This window comes from Oncorhynchus tshawytscha, linkage group LG09 (assembly GCF_018296145.1).
Source record: "Oncorhynchus tshawytscha isolate Ot180627B linkage group LG09, Otsh_v2.0, whole genome shotgun sequence".
Lineage (NCBI taxonomy): Eukaryota > Metazoa > Chordata > Actinopteri > Salmoniformes > Salmonidae > Oncorhynchus > Oncorhynchus tshawytscha.
Window position 1 is genome coordinate 10,035,726 of NC_056437.1, and position 23,301 is coordinate 10,059,026.

Consider the following 23,301-nt stretch of genomic DNA (forward strand, 5'->3'; position numbering starts at 1 on the left):
GGAAACGTTCCTGATCCAACCGCTAATATATGCCAGGCATCGAATCCAATACAATTCAACGCCGGGTCTCCAGGCTAGTTCAACCAATTAATCTGCTGTCCGGGCCTCTGGCAGTCTCTATGGGGGTGCCACAGGGTTCAATTCTTGGACCGACTCTCTTCTCTGTATACATCAATGAGGTCGCTCTTGCTGCTGGTGAGTCTCTGATCCACCTCTACGCAGACAACACCATTCTGTATACTTCCGGCCCTTCTTTGGACACTGTGTTAACAACCCTCCAGGCAAGCTTCAATGCCATACAACTCTCCTTCCGTGGCCTCCAATTGCTCTTAAATACAAGTAAAACTAAATGCATGCTCTTCAACCGAACGCTACCTGCACCTACCCGCCTGTCCAACATCACTACTCTGGACGGCTCTGACTTAGAATACGTGGACAACTACAAATACTTAGGTGTCTGGTTAGACTGTAAACTCTCCTTCCAGACCCATACCAAACATCTCCAATCCAAAGTTAAATCTAGAATTGGCTTCCTATTTCGCAACAAAGCATCCTTCACTCATGCTGCCAAACATACCCTTGTAAAACTGACCATCCTACCAATCCTCGACTTTGGCGATGTCATTTACAAAATAGCCTCCAATACCCTACTCAACAAATTGGATGCAGTCTATCACAGTGCAATCCGTTTTGTCACCAAAGCCCCATATACTACCCACCATTGCGACCTGTACGCTCTCGTTGGCTGGCCCTCGCTTCATACTCGTCGCCAAACCCACTGGCTCCATGTCATCTACAAGATACTGCTAGGTAAAGTCCCCCCTTATCTCAGCTCGCTGGTCACCATAGCATCTCCCACCTGTAGCACACGCTCCAGCAGGTATATCTCTCTAGTCACCCCCAAAACCAATTCTTTCTTTGGCTGCCTCTCCTTCCAGTTCTCTGCTGCCAATGACTGGAACGAACTACAAAAATCTCTGAAACTGGAAACACTTATCTCCCTCACTAGCTTTAAGCACCAACTGTCAGAGCAGCTCACAGATTACTGCACCTGTACATAGCCCACCTATAATTTAGCCCAAACAACTACCTCTTTCCCAACTGTATTTAATTTTTATTTATTTATTTATTTTGCTCCTTTGCACCCCATTATTTTTATTTCTACTTGCACATTCTTCCACTGCAAAACTACCATTCCAGTGTTTTACTTGCTATATTGTATTTACTTTGCCACCATGGCCTTTTTTGCCTTTACCTCCCTTCTCACCTCATTTGCTCACATTGTATATAGACTTGTTTATACTGTATTATTGACTGTATGTTTGTTTTACTCTGTGTGTAACTCTGTGTCGTTGTATCTGTCGAACTGCTTTGCTTTATCTTGGCCAGGTCGCAATTGTAAATGAGAACTTGTTCTCAACTTGCCTACCTGGTTAAATAAAGGTAAAATAAATAAATAAATGTACATAAACCCTGGATTGCTGATGCTATGTATTGGCCATTGTGAGGTTTTGAAGCCACCGGTTGGCCATATTGGCACTCCACAGGAGCAGTCCTCCATAGGAATTAATGTAATTTTACAGCATTTCAATTAAATGTCTCAATGACAAAAAAATTAATTTTTTTGTATACTTTAAAATGAACATTTTAATTTAATATGTTTTTCACATATAATTCAAAAGTATGCATTAATGAGTCAAAAACGAATGTAGGCATTAATAAATGCACTTCTGTAACTTCTAAGATGTTTTACAATGGTGATGGGTGCCAAGATGGAGGCACGGTAGCTTCAACACAGCCCCCCCCAGTCATCTAGTGTATATATTTATATAAAATCATTCAATTCAACCACTGTAATCTCAAACTGTTACGTGGGTAGGCTTTCATTTTCTCCCATTTCAATACAAATATTTTGTTGTTCAAATGAATGAGCGCCCTTCATTTATACGTGCATCGCTAGCAACCCCGGAATGACCCTGAGAACTCATTAAACATGGAGATATTTTAATCTTTAAAAGTCTCGATTAAATAATAATAATAATCATTCTCTAACTGAAACTATTTTACGCCAACTTTGTAATTTATATGAGGTGAGACGCTGCTATGGCTACAGTAACAAACGTGTATTTGCAAAAGTTTTTATATAAAAAATAAAAAAGCACGAAATAAAATGTACAAGCCTTCCTTTGAAATTATTTAGGTGGTGATGACAACCTTACACACAATTTTAGTCTGATAAAAAGGCAAGTCAACAAAAAGTGCACTTTTATTTTACAGGAAAATCGATCTTTCAGAAACATGTATTTACGTAACTAGATCGCAAACTTCAAAATAAACATAGAAAAGCTGTAGTAAATTCCTTACAAAATAAACAACCTGTTGTAAACAAGTGTAAGGCGAACTAAAAGCTCCAACCCCTCAAATATAGACATTTATCCAACCCTACACACAGTGAGCAGCATGCATGACCGCAAGGCAAGCTCAGATACCAGATAGACAGCCATGCAACAACCCACAGCAGATAAAAGTTTCTCAACAAAAGTTCAAGAAAACATATCCGTATCACGAATTAAACGGTGCATTGACCTAAACATAAAATCAATCTTTGACTTACTTGGTGAAAAAAATATCCTCTTTGTCTGGGTCGTTAAAATAGTTGACCGTGGTTGCCGGAGCTTGTCAAGTTTGTCGCTGTGGCTCACAGCATGGCGGGTGTGACCTGTGTGTGCTGCAGCGAATTCAAAAATCCTTTCTCAGCAGTGATATCAGTCGAGATAGAGAGGGGGGTGGGACAGAGAAAAGCAATATGCAAACAAGCAAGGTAGGTCTCCAGAGGGCACTGATGGCGCTTGTGTGAGAGAGTGGCACAAAGCCCGCTGTTTGTTACCCATTTTATACAGTCTATATATATATATATGGTTGTTACAATTAATATTATATTTGAAAGTTATTATGATACATAGGCCTAGCAGATAATGCAGTTTATTTAACACCTTTATAAAAAGATAATTGAGGACAGACAGAGGAATTTAAATGTTTTAGCACACTCAATTTATAATAGAATAGAACAGACTCAAACCTCCAAATGGACTCACCAATGTCTAGACTTTACTTTTGACCAAAACTTTGTGTGTGTGTGTGGGGGGGGTCCTTGGACAGCTACTCACAGACATTCTACTGAAGGGGTTGGAAAGGTCATTGTTATGGGTCAAAGGTTATGCAACATTTCCTCAAATTGAGCAGTGAATCAAAAACACAGTAAAGCCAGACAAACCATCCCTTGTCTTATGGTCCAATGAAGGGGGTGGAAAGGGCAGAGTGCCGGGGGTTCCAACCCCAGACTCCTTCAAGTGGTGGCTCGGGCTAAACACAATCACATCTTTCAGCCGTGGAGCTTCTCTCGTCTTGATGAAATGTGGTTGTGAAGTGTGAACAAAGTACTGTTGAAATATATGAATGAATATATGAATGAAATGAATGATGATTTTTCCCTCATCCCTTAGTCTAACTTCAATTCCATGCACTCCATCTGTATAATGGCATAGTATTCCTACATATCTTTTAGTTTAATGGTCAGAATATACAGTACATGTTTTCCTTCTACATTGATTTTTCAGCTATATCTTCACGACATACATCTAAACGTAAATGTCACATTATCTTTCTTCACCTTTATCTTTCAGACTTAGGTCCTTGTTTTGAGAAGATAATTGTAGTATGTTGTTGGTAAGATGTAACCCTTCTGTTACACACTATCATTGAGATATACAGTAAGTCATAGAACCTAGTCCAATCACAGTCCTATCAGCCTCTGTAGTATCTAGAGCAGAGGAAGCTGGTGGGAGGAGCTATAGGAGGATGGGATCATTGTAATGACTGGAATGGAATAAATGGATAGGTATCAAACACATCAAACACATGAACCAAGTTTGACTCCATTCCATGTATCCCATTTCAGCCATTACAATGAGCCCATCCTCCTATAGCTCCTCTCACCAGCCTCCTCTGATCTTGCGCTTACTTTAAATGACTCCATGTGTTAGTGGTACCGTAAGTGCTGCCCAAAATGAATATAAAAAGCATCTGTGGTAATCTTCATTCACTATGTGACATGTGTTGGTTAAGAGAAAACAGGTGACTATGGAATGTTTGTTGGAACCAGTCCCCAAATGCAATTAGGAGTCTGCCGATTTGTACAGATGTGCATTCTAGAATCTAGATCCCTCCCATTGCATTCTAGATCCCTCCCTGTGCATTCTAGATCTCTCCCTGTGCATTCTAGATTCCTCCTTGTGCATTCTAGATCCCTCCCATTGCCTTCTAGATTCCCCCCTGTGCATTCTAGATCCCTCCCTGTGCATTCTAGATCTCTCCCTGTAGATTCTAGATCTATCCTCCACATGTAATAATAATAATTTATTCAACTTTCATAGCGTTATTCATTACATAAAGAACCTCAAAGAGCTTTAAAACAACAAAAAAAATGGTTGGAAAGTCCATGGCTTTGAGTAATCATCGGAGGGAGGGGATCAAATGGGAGAGCAAGCAAGTCCAGGGGAAGGCAGGCAGCACGGTGTCATCAAGGTGGTGTCTGGAGCAAGTCCAGGGGAAGGCAGGCAGCACGGTGTCATCAAGGTGGTGTCTGGAGCAAGTCCAGGGGAAGGCAGGCAGCACGGTGTCATCAAGGTGGTGTCTGGAGCAAGTCTAGGGGAAGGCAGGCAGCACGGTGTCATCAAGGTGTCTCGCTGTCCTTGCCGTCTGTGTGGCTTCTCCATAGTAGGACTTTGATTAAGTTTGAGCTCAGCCACTGCAGTTCTTGGACTCCGTAGTAGGTGTAGCCAGCTAGCTGGTCCTTCACTACTACCAAAATGAAGCACCCACGGGTGAAGATATGGCAGTCACGTGGTCAGAAAGCACATCACATTTCAATAATTAAAGGAGATGTATCATCTGCTTGGATATGATGCTTTTATGGGAATATTTTTTATTCTGAACAGGCTTTCTTTTTTCTCTCTCTGTCAATTAGGTTAGTATTGTGGATTAACTACAATGTTGTTGATCCATGCTCAGTTTTCTCCTATCACAGCCATTAATTTAAACTCTGTAACTCTTTTAAGTCACCATTGGCCTCATGGTGAAATCCCTGAGCGGTTTCCTTCCTCATCGGCAACTGAGTTAGGAAGGACGCCTTTATCTTTGTAGTGACTGGGTGCATTGATACATACAGTGCCTTCAGAATGTATTCAGACCCCTTGAATTTTTCCACATTTTGTTAAGTTACAGCCTTATTCTTAAATGGATTACATGTTTTTCCTCAGCTATCTACACACAATACCCATAATGACAAAGTGAAAACAGGTTTTAAGATTTAAAAAAAAATGTATGTATAAAAAATAAAAAAGTATTCAGACCCTTTACTATGAGACTCGAAATTGACCAAGAACGCGATGGTCACTTTAACAGATCTCTAGAATTCCTCTGTGGAGATGGGAGAAGCTTCCAGAAGGATAACCATCTCTGCAGCACTCCACCAATCAGGCCTTTATAGTAGAGTGGCCAGACGGAAGCCACTCCTCAGTCAAAGGCACATGACAGCCCGCTTGGAGTTTGCCAAAAGGCAACGAAAGACTCTCAGACCATGAGAAATAAGATTCTCTGGCTTGATGAAACCAAGATTGAACTATTTGGCCTGAATGCCAAGCATCACGTCTGGAGGAAACCTGGCACCATCCCTATGGTGAAGCATGATGGTGGCAGTATCATGCTGTGGGGATGTTTTTCAGCACCAGGGACTGGGAGACTGGTCAGGATCGAGGCAAAGATGAGCGGGGCAGAATACAGAGGGATCCTTGATGAAAACCTGCTCCTGAGCGCTCAGGACCTCAGAGTGGGGCGAAGGTTCACCTACCAACAGGACAACAACCCTAAGCACACAGCCAAGAGTATCTTCGGGACGAGTCTCTGAATGTTCTGGAGTGGCCTAGCCAGAGCCTGGACTTAAATCCTGTGTAGCAACACTCCCCATCCAACCTGACAGAGCTTGAGAGGATCTACAGAGAATGGGAGAAACTCCCCAAATACAGGTGTGCCAAGCTTGTAGCGTCATACCCAATAAGACTCGAGGCTGTAATCGCTGCCAAAGATGCTTCAACAAAGTACTGAGTAAAGGGCCTGAATACTTATGTAAATGTAATATTTAGTTTTCGTTTTTTAAATTGGCTAACATTTCTAAAAACCTGTTTTTTCTTTGTCATAATGGAGTATTGTGTGTAGATGAGGGGAAAAAACAATTGAATACATTTTAGAATAAGGCCGTAATATTAAAAAATGTGGGGATGTTTTTAAATTTTTTTTATACTTTCTGAATGTACTGTGTATGAGTGATAAAGTAATGTCACCCTTCATTTGCTCTGTTAACCTTTGGAATTACTTCGATAGCAAGTGTGGGTGGGGGTGATCGCCACGCCAGAGCCACACTCTTCAGATATGCCAGTGAACTAGGCAATATATAGTCTTGTTGGTGTGTCCATGCTGAGCAGACAGATACATCACTGTAATAAACCCTACTGGAAGAAGTTGCTATGCAGGAAACAAAATGTGTCTGCATCATTATGTGCTAACTACAGACACACGTAACTGTCCTTCAGTGTTTTTATTGTGCTTCCACTTTTTAGAGAGACAACATTTAAGTCAAGTGGTTTCAAAGTAAAGTGGTGTCAAAGACAAAAAATGTCAGAAAGGCGTTTGTATCAGGGCATGTAGATGTTTGTGGAAGTGTGACTATGTTCGTGTGACTATGTTAGTGTGTGACTATGTTAGGGCAGACCAAGAGGTCACTGTGGGTAACGTGCTCCATTAATGGAATTGAACCTCAAAATTGTCTGGTGCAGAAAATGAGGTTAAATGTAGTGTGTGTGCAGTGCTTGTGTGCGAGAACGATATGATTAGTAGGTTATGATTATTCATACTGTAATGACAGGGTCCCTCTGAAAAACTTGAAATGTTCTTTAAAATATTTTCCAGTATTTAAAAGACAGATCATATTATATATTTAATATAAAGTTATTCTGCCACAGCCATCTGGGGTATTCCAGATATGAACTAGACACCATGCTAAATCTATGTTGCCTGCAGCCACGGCATGCCATCGCTCTCAATAACATGAGCACTGCACCCGCAGAACAAGTCACAACGTTCATAAAAAGAAAGAACCAAAATGGCCTTGGTAGAGTAAATGATCAATCCAGTCAATATTTGACCTACTCAGGCACATAAGGGTATTGCACAATCAGCAGTTGACCTCAAACCACAAAGCATTGCCTACATACATTATTTTGGTAAGGCAAGTGAAAGCTGTTTACTTCATAGATTACATTTTTTTAGACTGTATTTCAATTACCCCCCCAACACTGTTTGTTTCTTTTTATGTAAGCCTACACCTCAATATGGGACAGGTTTGTACCAATACATTTCCATCTTGGCCGATGCCCTATTTTAACATGTCCTATAGCACCATCTCATGGCCAAAAGCTTACAACACAATTTCTGAAGGACCAAGTAACCAATTTCAAAAATATATTTATTCTCGTCAAAAGTAATGACATTCAAAAAAAGAGCCAACAGCCAAACAACCATAGATTGATTTAGGCTCAAGAGTGACAAAACTTTTTTCATACCATTGTGTATGTGGTGTAGACAATCACAAATGATAAGTTTGTATTACAGACTGATGATATCCTCAGTGGTTCAGTAGCGGTGCAGTTTAGAGGCTGTACGGTTCTATCAACAGTTATGATCACAAATACATGAGCTGAAAAATAAACATGTTTGGCTGGCCACCAAAAGTGGCCTGGCTGGCTTCTCGTCATGCCACACGTGCTGCCTGCATGTCAGTGGACAGTAGATAGAAAACAGGTACTTTGGAGAACCGGGAACAAGTAAAGTATACAAGCAAACACCATCTTTACTGAGCTTTCAAGCAAGAGTTGACTTTTATGTACAAAAAGCTAGTCAATACCATCTGGTGCACCTACTTATACATCCATTCAATTAGAAAATAGAAAAACACAGTACATATCATTAGTCATAGAAGAGTGAGCACATGCAGCCGTTTGGGAAGGTTATACAACAATTATATTAAAGCGATAGAAAAATAACATGTTACGTCAATACTTTATTTCAACACTTGATCAAAGGGTGGATATTCATTGTAGGCACTTTGGTATTAGTGTAGTACTAGTAGCAACATATTGGTGATGTATGATATTCATTAATTGCCACAGTGACAGAACATTCACATCCTCCGGACAATCAGACTGAGCTTGGTTGCTGAGACAAATACAGCTTCATGCACAGCAGACAATATAAACTTGTAGGGGAGCGAGTATTCAATGAATACTACGGAATGTTGACAGGAAGGAACGTTCCAGATCAGTTCTTCGGTAATGGTCGTCTAAACAGGAGAATGTGAGGCTCTGAAAGAAAATAAATAAATATATAATAAATATTGTATATATATATAATATACACTGCTCAAAAAAATAAAGGGAACACTAAAATTACACATCCTAGATCTGAATGAAATATTCTTATTAAATACTTTTTTCTTTACATAGTTGAATGTGCTGACAACAAAAATAACGCAAAAATTATCAATGGAAATCAAATTTATCAACCCATGGAGGTCTGGATTTGGAGTCACACTCAAAATTAAAGTGGAAAACCACACTACAGGCTGATCCAACTTTGATGTAATGTCCTTAAAACAAGTCAAAATTAGGCTCAGTAGTGTGTGTGGCCTCCACGTGCCTGTATGACCTCCCTACAACGCCTGGGCATGCACCTAATGAGGTGGCGGATGGTCTCCTGAGGGATCTCCTCCCAGACCTGGACTACTGCATCCGCCAACTCCTGGACAGTCTGTGGTGCAACGTGGCGTTGGTGGATGGAGCGAGACATGATGTCCCAGATGTGCTCAATTGGATTCAGGTCTGGGGAACGGACGGGCCAGTCCATAGCATCAATGCCTTCCTCTTGCAGGAACTGCTGACACACTCCAGCCACATGAGGTCTAGCATTGTCTTGCATTAGGAGGAACCCAGGGCCAACCGCACCAGCATATGGTCTCACAAGGGGTCTGAGGATCTCATCTCGGTACCTAATGGCAGTCAGGCTACCTCTGGCGAGCACATGGAGGGTTGTGCGGCCCCCCAAAGAAATGCCACCCCACACCATGACTGACCCACCGCCAAACCGGTCATGCTGGAGGATGTTTCAGGCAGCAGAACTTTCTCCACTGCGTCTCTAGACTGTCACATGTGCTCAGTGTGAACCTGCTTTCATCTGTGAAGAGCACAGGGCGCCAGTGGCGAATTTGCCAATCTTTGTGTTCTCTGGCAAATGCCAAATGCCCTGCACGGTGTTGGGCTGTAAGCACAACCCCCACCTGTGGACGTCGGGCCCTGATACCACCCTCATGGAGTCTGTTTCTGACCGTTTGAGCAGACACATGCACATTTGTGGCCTGCTGGAGGTCATTTTGCAGTGCTCTGGCAGTGCTCCTCCTTGCACAAAGGCGGAGGTAGCGGTCCTGCTGCTGGGTTGTTGCCCTCCAACGGCCTCCTCCACGTCTCCTGATGTACTGGCCTGTCTCCTGGTAGCGCCTCCATGCTCTGGACACTACGCTGACAGACACAGCAAACCTTCGTGCCACATCTCGCATTGATGTGCCATCCTGGATGAGCTGCACTACCTGAGCCACTTGTGTGGGTTGTAGACTCCATCTCATGCTACCACTAGGGTGAAAGCACCGCCAGCATTCAAAAGTGACCAAAACATCAGCCAGGAAGCATAGGAACTGAGAAGTGGCCTGTGGTCCCCACCTGCAGAACCACTCCTTTATTGGGGGTGTCTTGCTAAATGCCTATAATCTCCACCTGTTGTCTATTCCATTTACACAACAGCATGTGAAATTTATTGTCAATCAGTGTTGCTTCCTAAGTGGACATTTTGATTTCACAGAAGTGTGATTGACTTGGAGTTACATTGTGTTGTTTAAGTGTTCCCTTTATTTTTTTTGAGCAGTATATATATAAATATATAAAGAAGAAGAATTGACTTACTAATTACAAACCCTTCACATATAGTCTACACTTAGCCTGGTCCCAGATCTGTTTGTGCCGCCTTGCCAAGTCCTTTGGGTCACTCACTGTCATGCCAAGCATGACAACAGAAAATTGGCAACAACAAAAAAAACAAGCCCTGGGACCAGGCTATTTGCCTTGAGACATGATTGATGCGGTGTAGACAAAGAATATAGGGTACAAACCAGGTTCATGGATCATATAGTGCACCCATCCAAGAGACTGCTGCACTCCCATTCGCCTCCACTCATCCTCAGACATCAGGTGGGATTTGGGGACTTGTTTCACCATCTCCCGCGGCAAAACAACATGTCTGTTGGAAGAGCAAGTAGAGCAACAATAAACACATTTTTACTGTAGTAAATAATGTATTCAAAATCTATATAGTTTGAATATTTTCTAAAAGTACTGGTTAGTGGTTATGTACTTTATAACCTAAAACCAGTGCGTGTTCATCTTTAGACTGTCGCTAGCTAGGCCTATCCAACTGAACGGAACAATAAAAGAGGCTAAGATTCAACGGTAGATACCGGTAGGTGACCGTTAAGTAGTTAGCTAGACCACCAATTCCAATCATCATGAACTGGTTATCAATGGAATTATCAATTGAAAGCTGAAACTTAAACTTTCATCAAAGACTGTATGAATTGACAAAGCCATTGATCACATGACACCATTCTTTCATTATGTGAAGACTCAATAGCTCATTTGAAGCATCTCAGGTGGGAGAAGTATGTAGACATAAAATTATTAGTTTGAGCTACTCGAATAGCGCAGCGGTCTAAGCGATGCAGTGCCTTAGACCGCTGCGTCAGTAGACACCCTGGTTCGAATCCAGGCGGTGTCACAACCGGCTGTGATTGGGATTCCCATAGGGCGGCGCACAATTGGCCCAGCTTCGCCTGGATTTGGCCGGCGTAGGCCATCTTTGTAAATAAGAATGTGTTCTTAACTGACTTGCCTAGTTAAATAAAGGTTACATACTCCAGGAAATGTTGCAGCTCAGTGCTGCCCCCTCTCATTGAGTGTCTCAAGTTAAAGGCTGACTGGGGTGCTGCCGTAAGCTACTAAATTATCCTTCACTTTTTTTTCTGTGATTTTAAAATAATCAGGACATACATCTGGTGTAATAGAAGCAATTATTGGTTTTGTGATTGTCTTGTAAATTGTTATTTACACCCAAGACTGACCACAAAGATTTCCCTTCACTAGAATGGGGGATCCCGTTTTCCCGCAGTTGGCCTTGAACTTTGTGACTTCAACGAGAGGGGGCAGTCATTTACCCCTAACTTACACCAAGGGTAAGCTCTATCACTAGGGTTCCAATATCTAGGTCCATAGACAATATTAAAGAGAATGTGAAGGAAGGCAGAGTGATTGAGGCCAAAAGGTTGATCAGTAGGAAAGAGGGTCAAATAAGTGAAAGCCAATCAGTGTTGCTGTGGGTTGAGAAGGTTTTGCCTGGAAAAGTACAGATGGGATTCCTTAGTTTCAATGTCAGAGAATTTGTCCCATTCACATTGTAGTGTTTTAAATGCCAAAGAATGGGACATGTAGCGTGGAAGGGAACATGATTATGGTGAATGTGGGAGCAATGTGAAGGTTATTTGTTGTAATTGTGTGTGGGGGAACATTGTACTTGGCATCTACCAAATTGCTGCACTGAGAGAGGCTCAGAGATATAGGATCAGTCATGTTATATCATTATGCAGGGGCTTTGGTGGAACTAAAGTGTGGAATGATGGCTCTTCCATGGCTACTCCTGCACTACCTAATGTCGGGGCTGGTGTTTCTGCTGATTCTGGCATGGTTTCGAGGCATATTCAGAAATCTTGCGCTCATGAATGTGCAGTGTCAAATGACACTTTCATAATGAATAAAGTCTAACTAATAGCTGTTATTGGTAAGGTTATCAAAATGACTTGGGTTGTGCAAAGCAGAAATGGCAGGTTGAAGGTTATGGTGGAGATGGCAAAAGAGTAATTGGGGTAACAGATGTAACTGTTGAAATGGTTGTTGACATGCTGAACAATCATACGGGTGGAGTGTTTCAGCATGATATAGATTAAGTTTAATAGGGTAGGGGGGTGTGGTAGAAGTTAGTAGGGATTTATTTATTTATTTTATTTTTTTCATGGTAGTACAGAATTGGACAGATCATGCATGAGTGGTCGTACATTCCAGCACAGTAGGTGGCGGAATGCACTTAAACGATTGTTGCTACCGCCATATCATAGAAGCTGTAGCTCTGGTGCAGTGCGTCGTTCTGCAGCGCGCCAATCCATCCGCATGCTTGTAGTGGAGATCAGACGCATGCGCATGGATATGGCGGTAAGCAAAGTGCTCATACATCTAATTTTGTATTTAGAAGAATTGACAGCAGGAATATAGATAAATGTTTGTCTCTACAATAGCGACATCATCTTAACATTGGCTACTTACGAAAGTATATTGATGTTAGTCGTTAAACACATTTCCCTCAATGGGAGAATAGTGAGTATGCATCTGAACAACGTCCTGGACCAGAGCTAACAAAGTAGTAGCACAGAACAATGAGACAGATATTTCACCGGATGTATAAGTGTGAAGCATCCGGTTGGGGTTTCCACTCACCAAATATGGTGGTGAGAGGAAGCTCTTTGGCCAGCAGTGGGAGAAGATGGATTTTGGCCGATATTCTGCCTATTCTCTCATCAATAAAACATTTGCTCTCAACAGTTTTCTGTTTCTAAAACTAGAATATGTTACACAAAGTGGTCAAATTTTTGGAGACTTTACCCTTTGCCAAAGGGGAAAAAAAGGGGACAAAAAGCGTTGTTTAGAGGGAGTGCAAGAGAAAATTGAGATGTTGCACACGCGCACTTCAGAGTAGGCGTTACCTAACGGAAATATGCTAATAAATATTAGAACGGGCCAATAGGCTCTCGCTAGCTCGTACTTGCCTCTGCCCACTATGATTAATACTATATACTACTATATATGGTAGTATTACTAGTAGCAGCAAAGATGGAAGTAGTCTACTTAACTCAATGTTAACTACCTAGCTAGATATTAACAGTTCACTGGGGTAATTTTAAATATAAAAAAGGACGAACGACAGTCGTTGGTAGCTACGCCATTTTCGGCAGAGAATATAAAGTTGGCTAGCTAGTTATTCGTGTCGTTTGCGTATTGCTGCCTTTCACAGTTCGGAAAGTGAATTAGCTACATTTTGTCCACTATTTTATTTATTTTTTAATGGGGGAGAGAAATTGCATCACCATCTAACTGTAGATATATAACCCGTCCCACTACATTGATCCTGGCTAGTTAGTTAAACCACACACGCTAATAGTAGCTACCAGCTAACGTTAGCTAGCGAGACAAGTTAATAACAGGATCAGGAAGCGAACATACCTGTATTCATAGTGTTCGTCGTTATATTTGTCTGAGTAGTAGATTTGTTTGTGTGACATATTGCCAATAAACAACTTTGACAGTATACACATGCAATTCCACTGCACTTTGTTAGAAAGTATTCCACGAACGTCCCCACTGCTAGCTTCGTTGCAACACGTTTGGCTAACCGATTCAAACCTATGGGAGGAGGAAAAAAAAGCCTTACCAAGCCACTGATTGGATAAAAAGGGATCACGTGACAATAACTAAGCACGTGCACGTCCAATGAGGGGAAAATGTCCACACTAGGCAAATCAAGTGCCTAAATTACACCATTCACAACAATGTATTTACGTTTCATCCAATAATTGTGATAGTTTTTTCGCTATGTTTTCATACACTTTGCAGCTGCGTCCTGCAACATTGTAACGAATGATGGAACGTACGACATCAGCAGAACTCTGATAGCACCTAGCAGTGATAGCTATATTCTATCATCAGAGAGGAAGAGACAAAGGTAGAGGGTTTACTCCGCCAAAGACATAGATATGGTGACAATATACATATCTCTCCGCCCTAACAATGGGAGTCGTTGTCCACAAAGCGGCACGGTGGGTTGTCAAGCTCCCGCCTATCCTTTATTTCGATTGGTGGAAACATCTCATTATTGTAATTCATTTTTTAATATGTCTGACAAAGTGAAAATGTAGAGTTTCTATTAACCTCACTCGCGCTGCACATAATGTATATATCAAAGAACACCGCTGTTCGCGGGCGGTGTAGTTGGGGAAACCATTCACTTCAGAAAAAGGTGTGATATTAATAACGTTTCCTTTCATTATGTGTTATCGCTGTAAGACACTGATGCCCTTTGCAACCACGTACCTATGTGAGAGTGGATTCTCGGCCCCCACTAACATGAAAACTAAATACAGGCACAGACTGTGTGTGGGAAATTATTTAAGACTGAGACTCTCTCCAATACAACCCGACACTGCAGAGTTATGTGCATGCTTTCAAGCACACCCTTAACCTGTAGTGAGTTATTCACATATTTCAATGAAAAAATAAGGTTTTAAATATAAGATGGTTAAATTATTGATTATTATTATTTGTGCCCTGGTCCTGTACGAGGTCTTTGTCACATCCCACGAGCCGGGTTGTGACAAAAACTCACACTCATTCTTATGTTTAATAAATGTATTGTATAGTGAGTGTGTGGCAGGCTTACAATGATGGCAAAAAACAACATTTGAGAGTGCGCTGACCCTGATGCTAGGAGTATGCAGCTGGAGGTTGAATATTTGAAGGGTATACAAAGTTTGGGAACCACTGATGTAAGTGTAACAGTTTTGCTTCCATCCCTCTCCTCCCCCTACATTGGCTCAAACCAGGGACCCTCTGCACACATCAACTACTGACACCCTTGAAGCATCCTTACCTATTGCTCCACAAAAACCGAGGCCCTTGGAGAACAAGGAAAATGACTACTTCAAGGCCTCAGAGCGAGTGACGTCACTGATTGAAATGCTATTAGCTCGCACCCGCTAACTAGCTAGCCATTTCACACAGGTTACATAGGCTATACGTGCGTTATCCAACAGAGCGCAGATAGTGCTGTTGGCTAGAGTGCACTTGCAAATACCAGAGTGGGCACACTTCTTAAATAACACAATATTGAGTTGTGAGAACCATCAGTAGAGTGTAAAATGCGATGGAAACCCATTTAACTTTAAAAATATATATATATTCGCTACATGCTAATTTTACCTCAATGTATTTTTATGTGCACTACATCATCACGCACCTCCTTTTATCTGCAACAAGTCAATTTGATGCAAACACATCTCTGGTGGTAAAATGCGCATATTATTTATATGCAGATTTGAGAATATTCACATGAAAATCTGTCTCCAATTGAATGGAAATCTAGCTACTGTAGGTATTCTGTAGGTGGATCAGGGCAGTGTGGAGTGCAATTGAGATTGCATCGTCTATGGATCTGTTGGGGCGCTAGTCATTGTGGCATGAAGCCTTAGAGTTCTTGCGAAGGAATGATGGTGATCAGTTTTAGACGTGGGATTACAGACTGGGACAAGGAGAGGTTGAAGATGACAGTGAATATGCTTGTCAGCTGTTCTGTCCATAGTTGCGGTTGGGTTGTTGCAAATGCACCGATATACAGTGGGGAGAACAAGTATTTGATACACTGCCGATTTTGCAGGTTTTTCTACTTACAAAGCATGTAGAGGTCTGTAATTTTTATCATAGGTACACTTCAACTGTGAGAGACAGAATCTAAAACAAAAATCCAGAAAATCACATTGTATGATTTTTAAGTTAAACAAATTTGAAGTAAAGATTTTCTGTTGGTTGATGGTGTTTATTGACTTTCTAATGAATAGCAGTTACTGTAAATGGTTACCTGTCTGGCACTTTGCATAGCTAACTCAGCTATCGCTTACGCGTACAACAATATCCAATTAATCAATATTCAATGGTAATGTGTGTGCGTGTCTGTGTGAGTTCTGAATGTCCCCACAGGAGAAAAACACAGTATGACATCTTAGCTGATCATCATGAACTTCTTGTAGTTACATCAGCCAATACAGTCAGTTAAAATAAGCCTTTTTATTGGTGTGGGTATACTTCATCAACATCCTCTCCTGCTCACTGAAAGGCAAGACGGAGGCTATACTCTTCAGTTGCAAACGCGACAATTGGCCAATTTCTCTGAATGTATACCGGTGTAGGATTTTAATTTGATCAACCTGTTGTTGCGGGAAATGTCTTGCACATCAGGAAATGCTAACTTGTAGTGTATTCAAAGTTTAAAAAGGCTTTGTAATTTCCACTTTAAAATGTCAGATTAAAAATATATTAACACTTACAAAAATCACAATGAATTATAATCCACACAATAATTCACATTTCCTGATCAAAGATACAGACTCACTCACTCACCGATAGGAACATTCACAGTTTCGACGCTCAGCCCCATCCAGTGGACGTGATGCTCTCAAGGTCCTGTGCTACCACCTTCTACAACATTCTGATGAGAAGCACTAATCCTGTCCCCATGACTGTAAGTCTGCATATCTCTCTAACCCTGTTGTATCCTACTGTGCTGAGACAATATAAAATAGGCTTTATTGGCATGGGAAACATATGTTAACATTGGCAAGTGGAATGAATAGACAATCCCAAATGAACAGTGAACCCCCCCTCTCTCTCTCTCTCTCTCTCTGTGTCTTGACAATCCTCACAGTTCACTCACAGATGGTAGGCTGGTTGAGGGTCAGCTGGACAAAACATATCAGAATTGTTGAACTTCAGCTGAGACCCTTCTAACCTTCCCAGTCCTTCAAGGAAAGGCCCTTCATGATGCTCTCAAGGTGTTGCTCCATCTCTCTCATGTCGTGCGGTATTACCTTTGGATGATCCCTTGATACTTTCACATTGTTTGCTTCTGAATGGTTGTCCACATATTCAGACTGTTTAGTTGTTACCTGTGTGTTTTAAATACTGCGTCCCTCTCACAGAATTTGAATGATTCCTCAACTACCACATGCTCAATCTCTCTCTCTCTCTCTCTCTCTCTCTCTCTCTCTCTCTCTCTCTCTCTCTCTCTCTCTCATTAAACATTAACTGGGTTTAATTCAATGTTTAAATTAGCTTCAAGTGTGTTTTTTTCTGAAAGTTGACAGATGGCACTTGGTTGGAGGGATGTGGGTATGGGGGGAGAGGGTGGATAAATGGGTGTAGATGGTTTCACTTTCCACCACATTCAGCAGCGTCATGTGCGCATCACATAAGCTATCACCTGCACATAACGAGCGGAAGCCTTTTCTGTTCACATGGTTGAAGTCGTTTTGGGATGGTGCTTTTATGGTGATGTGGATGCTGTCTATTGCTCCGTTCCATATTTGGGAACCCATTGATGACATCATGGCAAGAAACCCCTCTTAACTTCAACCTGTTGTGAGATGGTGAATGGAAATTGTATGGTATAGTTTGTTTTGCTGATTATTGCATCCAAGTCATTGGCTCATCAAGGGCTGTGAGATGCCGATCGGCCAGCTCCCGCTGAAAAGTGCCAGTTGACAAAAACCCGAGGGTGGATAGTACTCGGATGTGCACTGGGATGGCATGTGTTTGCCTTACTAAAGTAAGTCTTAAATCCTTGCAAAAATCCTATAAATTGTTTTTTGGAAACAAAATCTAATGAGCCAATCTGTACTTTCTGCAAGAAAAGTCCCAACTGTCTGTAAAAACACGCTCTCTGCTAAATGCAACGTGTGACAAATCTTCCAACAGAGCAAGATCAGACGTCTCTCATCCCATTATCTTTTATAGTATGTCAACAAAGGTTTCACTTTCACATATACCACTCATTTAACACATTACTGTATTTTATATGGATTATTATCAAAACAAATGCACTGATGTGGTCAAATTATAAAGCATGCCAAGATATGTTGCTTAAATTCACAATATAAATATTATTACTCTCACAGTTTCACGCATTGTCAAAATATATTTTCCCCATTCTACAGCTGACAAGCAGTTCTCTTCTTGCACCACTTGGCACTGTGCTTACGCATGGTCATGGCTGTGTGTACATTTACACACACTCAAGCAAACGTTTATATTGATAAATCAGCAGCTACTCTTCCTGGGGTTTATTATATCTCCCCATTAGTTCCTGCTTAGGCAGAAGCTACTCTTCCTGGGGTTTATTATATCTCCCCATTAGTTCCTGCTTAGGCAGAAGCTACTCTTCCTGGGGTTTATTATAGCTCCCCATTTGTTCCTGCCAGGGCAGCAGCTACACTTCCTGGGGTTTATTATTGCTCCCTATTAGTTCCTGCCAGGGCAGCAGCTACACTTCCTGGGGTTTATTATTGCTCCCTATTAGTTCCTGCCAAGGCAGCAGCTACTCTTCCTGGGGTTTATTATGGATCTCCATTAGTTCCTGCCAAGGCAGCAGCTACTCTTCCTGGGGTTTATTATGGATCCTCATTAGTTCCTGCCAAGGCAGCAGCTACTCTTCCTGGGGTTTATTATAGATCTCCATTAGTTCCTGCCAAGGCAGCAGCTACTCTTCCTGGGGTTTATTATGGATCCCCATTAGTTCCTGCCAAGGCAGCAGCTACTCTTCCTGGGGTTTATTATGGATCCCCATTAGTTCCTGCCAAGGCAGCAGCTGGTGTCCAAACATATTATTAAGGCACTGACATTACATATAAAACAGTACATCATGTAACATTATTACAACATACCTCAACAATACAAAATGTATAATATTACCAAACAATGTTGCAATGTATGTGTGATATCGTTTGTGTGCCTCTGCGTATGTCTGTATGTGTCTTCACAGTCCCCGATGTTCCATAAAGTGTATTTTTATGTTTTTAAAATCTGATTCTACTGCATCAGTTACCTGATGTGGAATAGAGTTCCATGTAGTCATGGCTCTATGTAGTACTGTGGAATAGAGTTCCATGTAGTCATGGCTCTATGTAGTACTGTGGAATAGAGTTCCATGTAGTCATGGCTCTATGTAGTACTGTGGAATAGAGTTCCATGTAGTCATGGCTCTATGTAGTACTGTGGAATAGAGTTCCATGTAGTCATGGCTCTATGTAGTACTGTGGAATAGAGTTCCATGTAGTCATGGCTCTATGTAGTACTGTGGAATAGAGTTCCATGTAGTCATGGCTCCATGTAGTACTGTGCGCCTCCCATATTATGTTCTGGACTTGAGGATTGTGAAGTGACCTCTAGTGGCATGTCTTGAGGGGTATGCATGAGTGTCTGAGCTGTGTGCTAGTAGCTGTAATCACTGTCAAAGGTGCTTCTACGAAGTATTTACTCAGGGGTGTGAATACTTATGTAAATTATATTTATGTATTTCATTTTCAATACATTTGCAATTATTTTGTCATTATGAGTTAATGTGTGTAGATGTGGAATAAGTCAAGGGGTATGAATTCTTTCTGTATGTGAATACTCAGGCCCTTGCTCATTGGGCGAGAGGGGAGGGGTCAGAGAATTAAGAGGCAAAAGCCCTAGGCTACAGCCCACTAACAAATGACAAGCTAGGTCACCAAGCACACCTGCAGTACACTCCTCTCCCTCACATACAATTCAAGGATTTAAAAAGTAAATCAATAATTGTACCTTTTATTTAACTAGGCATGTCAGGAAGATCTAAGACTGTATTCACAAAGTGTCTGAGGGTAACATTGCTGACCTAAGATCAGTGGTGGTTAGACCGTTGGGCCAGTAACTCAAAGGTTGCTGGTTGAATCTCCGAGCTGACAAGGTTAAAAATCTGTCGTGTTACCCCTGAGCAAGGCAGTTAATCCACTGTTCACTGGGCAGCATGGATGATTCAGGCAGCCCTCCACACCTCTCTGATACATTTTTATTATAGGGAATATCATTCTGATTCAGACTCCTCGCAACTGTTTCTTGGGCCACAGTTATGAAGGTAAAATGTGAGAAGTGCACAAGCATGTAAAGTTTGATTTGTGCCTAATAGTCAGTTTTGTAGTTGCAAAAAATATTTGCAAACTGCTTTTGAGAATAAATGCAACAACACTAGCAAGCAGGTAATTGAATGTGGTAATAAATACAACAACACTAGCAAGCAGGTAATTGAATGTGGTAATAAATACAACAACACTAGCAAGCAGGTAATTGAATGTGGTAATAAATACAACAACACTAGCAAGCAGGTAATTGAATGTGGTAATAAATGCAACAACACTAGCAAGCAGGTAATTGAATGTGGTAATAAATACAACAACACTAGCAAGCAGGTAATTGAATGTGGTAATAAATGCAACAACACTAGCAAGCAGGTAATTGAATGTGGTAATAAATGCAACAACACTAGCAAGCAGGTAATTGAATGTGGTAATAAATACAACAACACTAGCAAGCAGGTAATTGAATGTGGTAATAAATACAACAACACTAGCAAGCAGGTAATTGAATGTGGTAATAAATGCAACAACACTAGCAAGCAGGTAATTGAATGTGGTAATAAATGCAACAACACTAGCAAGCAGGTAATTGAATGTGGTAATAAATACAACAACACTAGCAAGCAGGTAATTGAATGTGGTAATAAATACAACAACACTAGCAAGCAGGTAATTGAATGTGGTAATAAATGCAACAACACTAGCAAGCAGGTAATTGAATGTGGTAATAAATACAACAACACTAGCAAGCAGGTAATTGAATGTGGTAATAAATGCAACAACACTAGCAAGCAGGTAATTGAATGTGGTAATAAATGCAACAACACTAGCAAGCAGGTAATTGAATGTGGTAATAAATACAACAACACTTGCAAACATGTAACTTGATATGTGAACAAATCCAATAACATTTTGCGCCTGGTGAATCTTTTTCTGTGAATCAAAACTACATTTAGCGACTTACTTGTGCCAAAAGTTTTGCAGTTGTAAAAAAACAAAAATGTGCTTGTAAATAGCTTCTTTTCCTTCCGACCAATCAGGTGAGGTGTTATCATTCTGGAACCTACTTTCAAACATGGGGCCAGGGCTCGTCATGGAAGCATACTTTCCACTGTGCTAAATATGGATAAAATGTGTTGAAATTAATAAATGATATTCACAGAATTTGAAAGCGACAGCAAGGCGTTGGTTAGATAAATAATTAAAAAGAGTGTTTACACATAGCAAAACCGCTACAAAGCTGATGCTAGCTAGCATTACAGCCTTCTCTGGCTAGCCTGTATCTTGAGGGAATGTAATCAAGCAGTAGGTCTAGCTAGCTATGAAACTACTTGTTATTTGGTTGAAACTAACATTAGATTAAAATATTATTGTTTCCTAATTTGATAATTGGTGTGTAGTTGGTTGGCTTCGCTAGTTAGCAAACAGAGATCTGTTGGCTAATGCTGTTGGCTAACATGAGCTAGCTTGCTAGCAATGTTTTGAGTTGAACAGGCTAGCTCCCTGTCGAATCAACAGGGTCTGGGAAGAAGATGATATGTGCAGTTACTTCAATCGGGGTGTTGCAGTACACAGACGAGATGACAGCAAACTGCTACAGAGATCATTTTCCTAATCAAATCAAATGTATTTGTCACATACACATGGTTAGCAGATGTTAATGTGAGTGTAGCGAAATGCTTGTGCTTCTAGTTCCGACAATGCAGTAATAACCAACGAGTAATTTAACTAACAATTCCAAAATTACTACCTTATACACACAAGTGTAAAGGGATAAAGAATATGTACATAAAGATATATGAATGAGTGATGGTACAGAATGGCATAGGGAGATGCAGTAGATGGTATCGAGTACAGTATATACATATGAGATGAGTATGTAAACAAAGTGGCATAGTTTAAAGTGGCTAGTGATACATGTATTACATAAAGATGCAGTAGATGATATAGAGTACCGTATATACATATGAGATGAGTAATGTAGGGTATGTAAACATTATATTAAGTAGCATTGTTTAAAGTGGCTAGTGATATATTTTACATACATTTCCATCAATTCCCATTATTGAAGTGGCTGGAGTTGAGTCAGTGTGTTGGCAGCAGCCACTCAATGTTAGTGGTGGCTGTTTAACAGTCTGATGGCCTTGAGATAGAAGCTGTTTTTCAGTCTCTTGGTCCCTGCTTTGATGCACCTGTACTGACCTCGCCTTCTGGATGATAGCGGGGTGAACAGGCAGTGGCTCGGGTGGTTGTTGCCCTTCATGATCTTTATGGCCTTCCTGTGATATCGGGTGGTGTAGGTGTCCTGGAGGGCAGGTAGTTTGCCCCCGGTGATGCGTTGTGCAGACCTCACTACCCTCTGGAGAGCCTTACAGTTGTGGGCGGAGCAGTTGCCGTACCAGGCGGTGATACAGCCCGACAGGATGCTCTCGATTGTGCATCTGTAGAAGTTTGTGAGTGCTTTTGGTGACAAGCCGAATTTCTTCAGCCTCCTGAGGTTGAAGAGGCGCTGCTGCGCCTTCTTCACGATGCTGTCTGTGTGGGTGGACCAATTCAGTTTGTCCGTGATGTGTACGCTGAGGAACTTAAAACTTACTACCCTCTCTACTACTGTCCCATTGATGTGGATAGGGGGGTGCTCCCTCTGCTGTTTCCTGAAGTCCACAATCATCTCCTTTGTTTTGTTGATGTTGAGTGTGAGGTTATTATCCTGAGGGCCCTCACCTCCTCCCTGTAGGCCGATTCGTCGTTGTTGGTAATCAAGCATACCGCTGTAGTGTCGTCCGCAAACTTGATAATTGAGTTGGAGGCGTGCATGGCCATGCAGTCGTGGGTGAACAGGGAGTACAGGAGAGCGCTCAGAACGCACCCTTGTGGGGCCCCAGTGTTGAGGATCAGCGGGGTGGAGATGTTGTTATCTAACCTCACCACCTGGGGGCGGCCCATCAGGAAGTCCAGGACCCAGTTGCACAGGGCGGTGTCGAGACCCAGGCCTCAAGCTTGATGACAAGTTTGAAGGGTACTATGATGTTAAATGCTGAGCCGTTAGTCGATGAACAGCATTCTCACATAGGTATTCCTCTTGTCCAGATGGGTTAGGGCAGTGTGCAGTGTGGTTGCAATTGCGTCGTCTGTGGACCTATTTGGGCAGTAAGCAAATTGGAGTGGGTCTAGGGTGTCAGGTAGGGTGGAGGTGAAATGGTCCTTGACTAGTCTCTCAAAGCACTTCATGATGACGGAAGTGAGTGCTATGGGGCAGTAGTCGTTTAGCTCAGTTACCTTAGCTT

General features: G+C 41.6%; 2 protein-coding genes across 7 annotated transcripts in view; both read right to left on the reverse strand.

Annotated features, from left to right (window-relative positions):
* sema4d (sema domain, immunoglobulin domain (Ig), transmembrane domain (TM) and short cytoplasmic domain, (semaphorin) 4D) overlaps positions 1–2,842 on the reverse strand; it is a 90,374-nt gene extending 87,532 nt beyond the window's left edge. For 3 of the 6 annotated variants that reach the window (XM_042326498.1, XM_042326497.1, XM_042326496.1), the window contains exon 1: positions 2,615–2,841. The gene's annotated coding sequence lies outside the window, so the exon portion shown is untranslated. Of the gene's footprint in view, positions 1–2,614 lie in introns of all 6 variants that reach the window. The other 3 variants (XR_006084007.1, XM_042326494.1, XM_042326499.1) reach the window with 2 other exon arrangements.
* Positions 2,843–7,562: 4,720 nt separating this feature from the next.
* Positions 7,563–13,723, reverse strand: zgc:86839 (Cyclin-dependent kinases regulatory subunit 2-like). The gene is made up of 3 exons (XM_024430856.2): positions 13,539–13,723; positions 10,328–10,455; positions 7,563–8,474 (listed from the first exon to the last, which is right to left on the reverse strand). The coding sequence occupies exons 1-3, from the start codon at positions 13,628–13,630 to the stop codon at positions 8,431–8,433; spliced, it is 264 nt and encodes an 87-aa protein (XP_024286624.1). The 5' UTR covers positions 13,631–13,723; the 3' UTR covers positions 7,563–8,430.
* Positions 13,724–23,301: the final 9,578 nt, after the last annotated feature.

What these genes read in the sequence shown, in the direction of transcription:
- zgc:86839 (XM_024430856.2), bottom strand. Translation starts at nt 13,630, where the DNA reads ATGTGTATACTGTCAAAGTTGTTTATTGGCAATATGTCACACAAACAA. An exon ending in GACGAACACTATGAATACAG is followed by an intron (nt 10,456 to 13,538) that starts GTATGTTCGCTT and finishes CTCTTCCAACAG; the next exon opens with ACATGTTGTTTTGCCGCGGG. An exon ending in CTATATGATCCATGAACCTG is followed by an intron (nt 8,475 to 10,327) that starts GTTTGTACCCTA and finishes ATTTTCTTTCAG; the next exon opens with AGCCTCACATTCTCCTGTTT.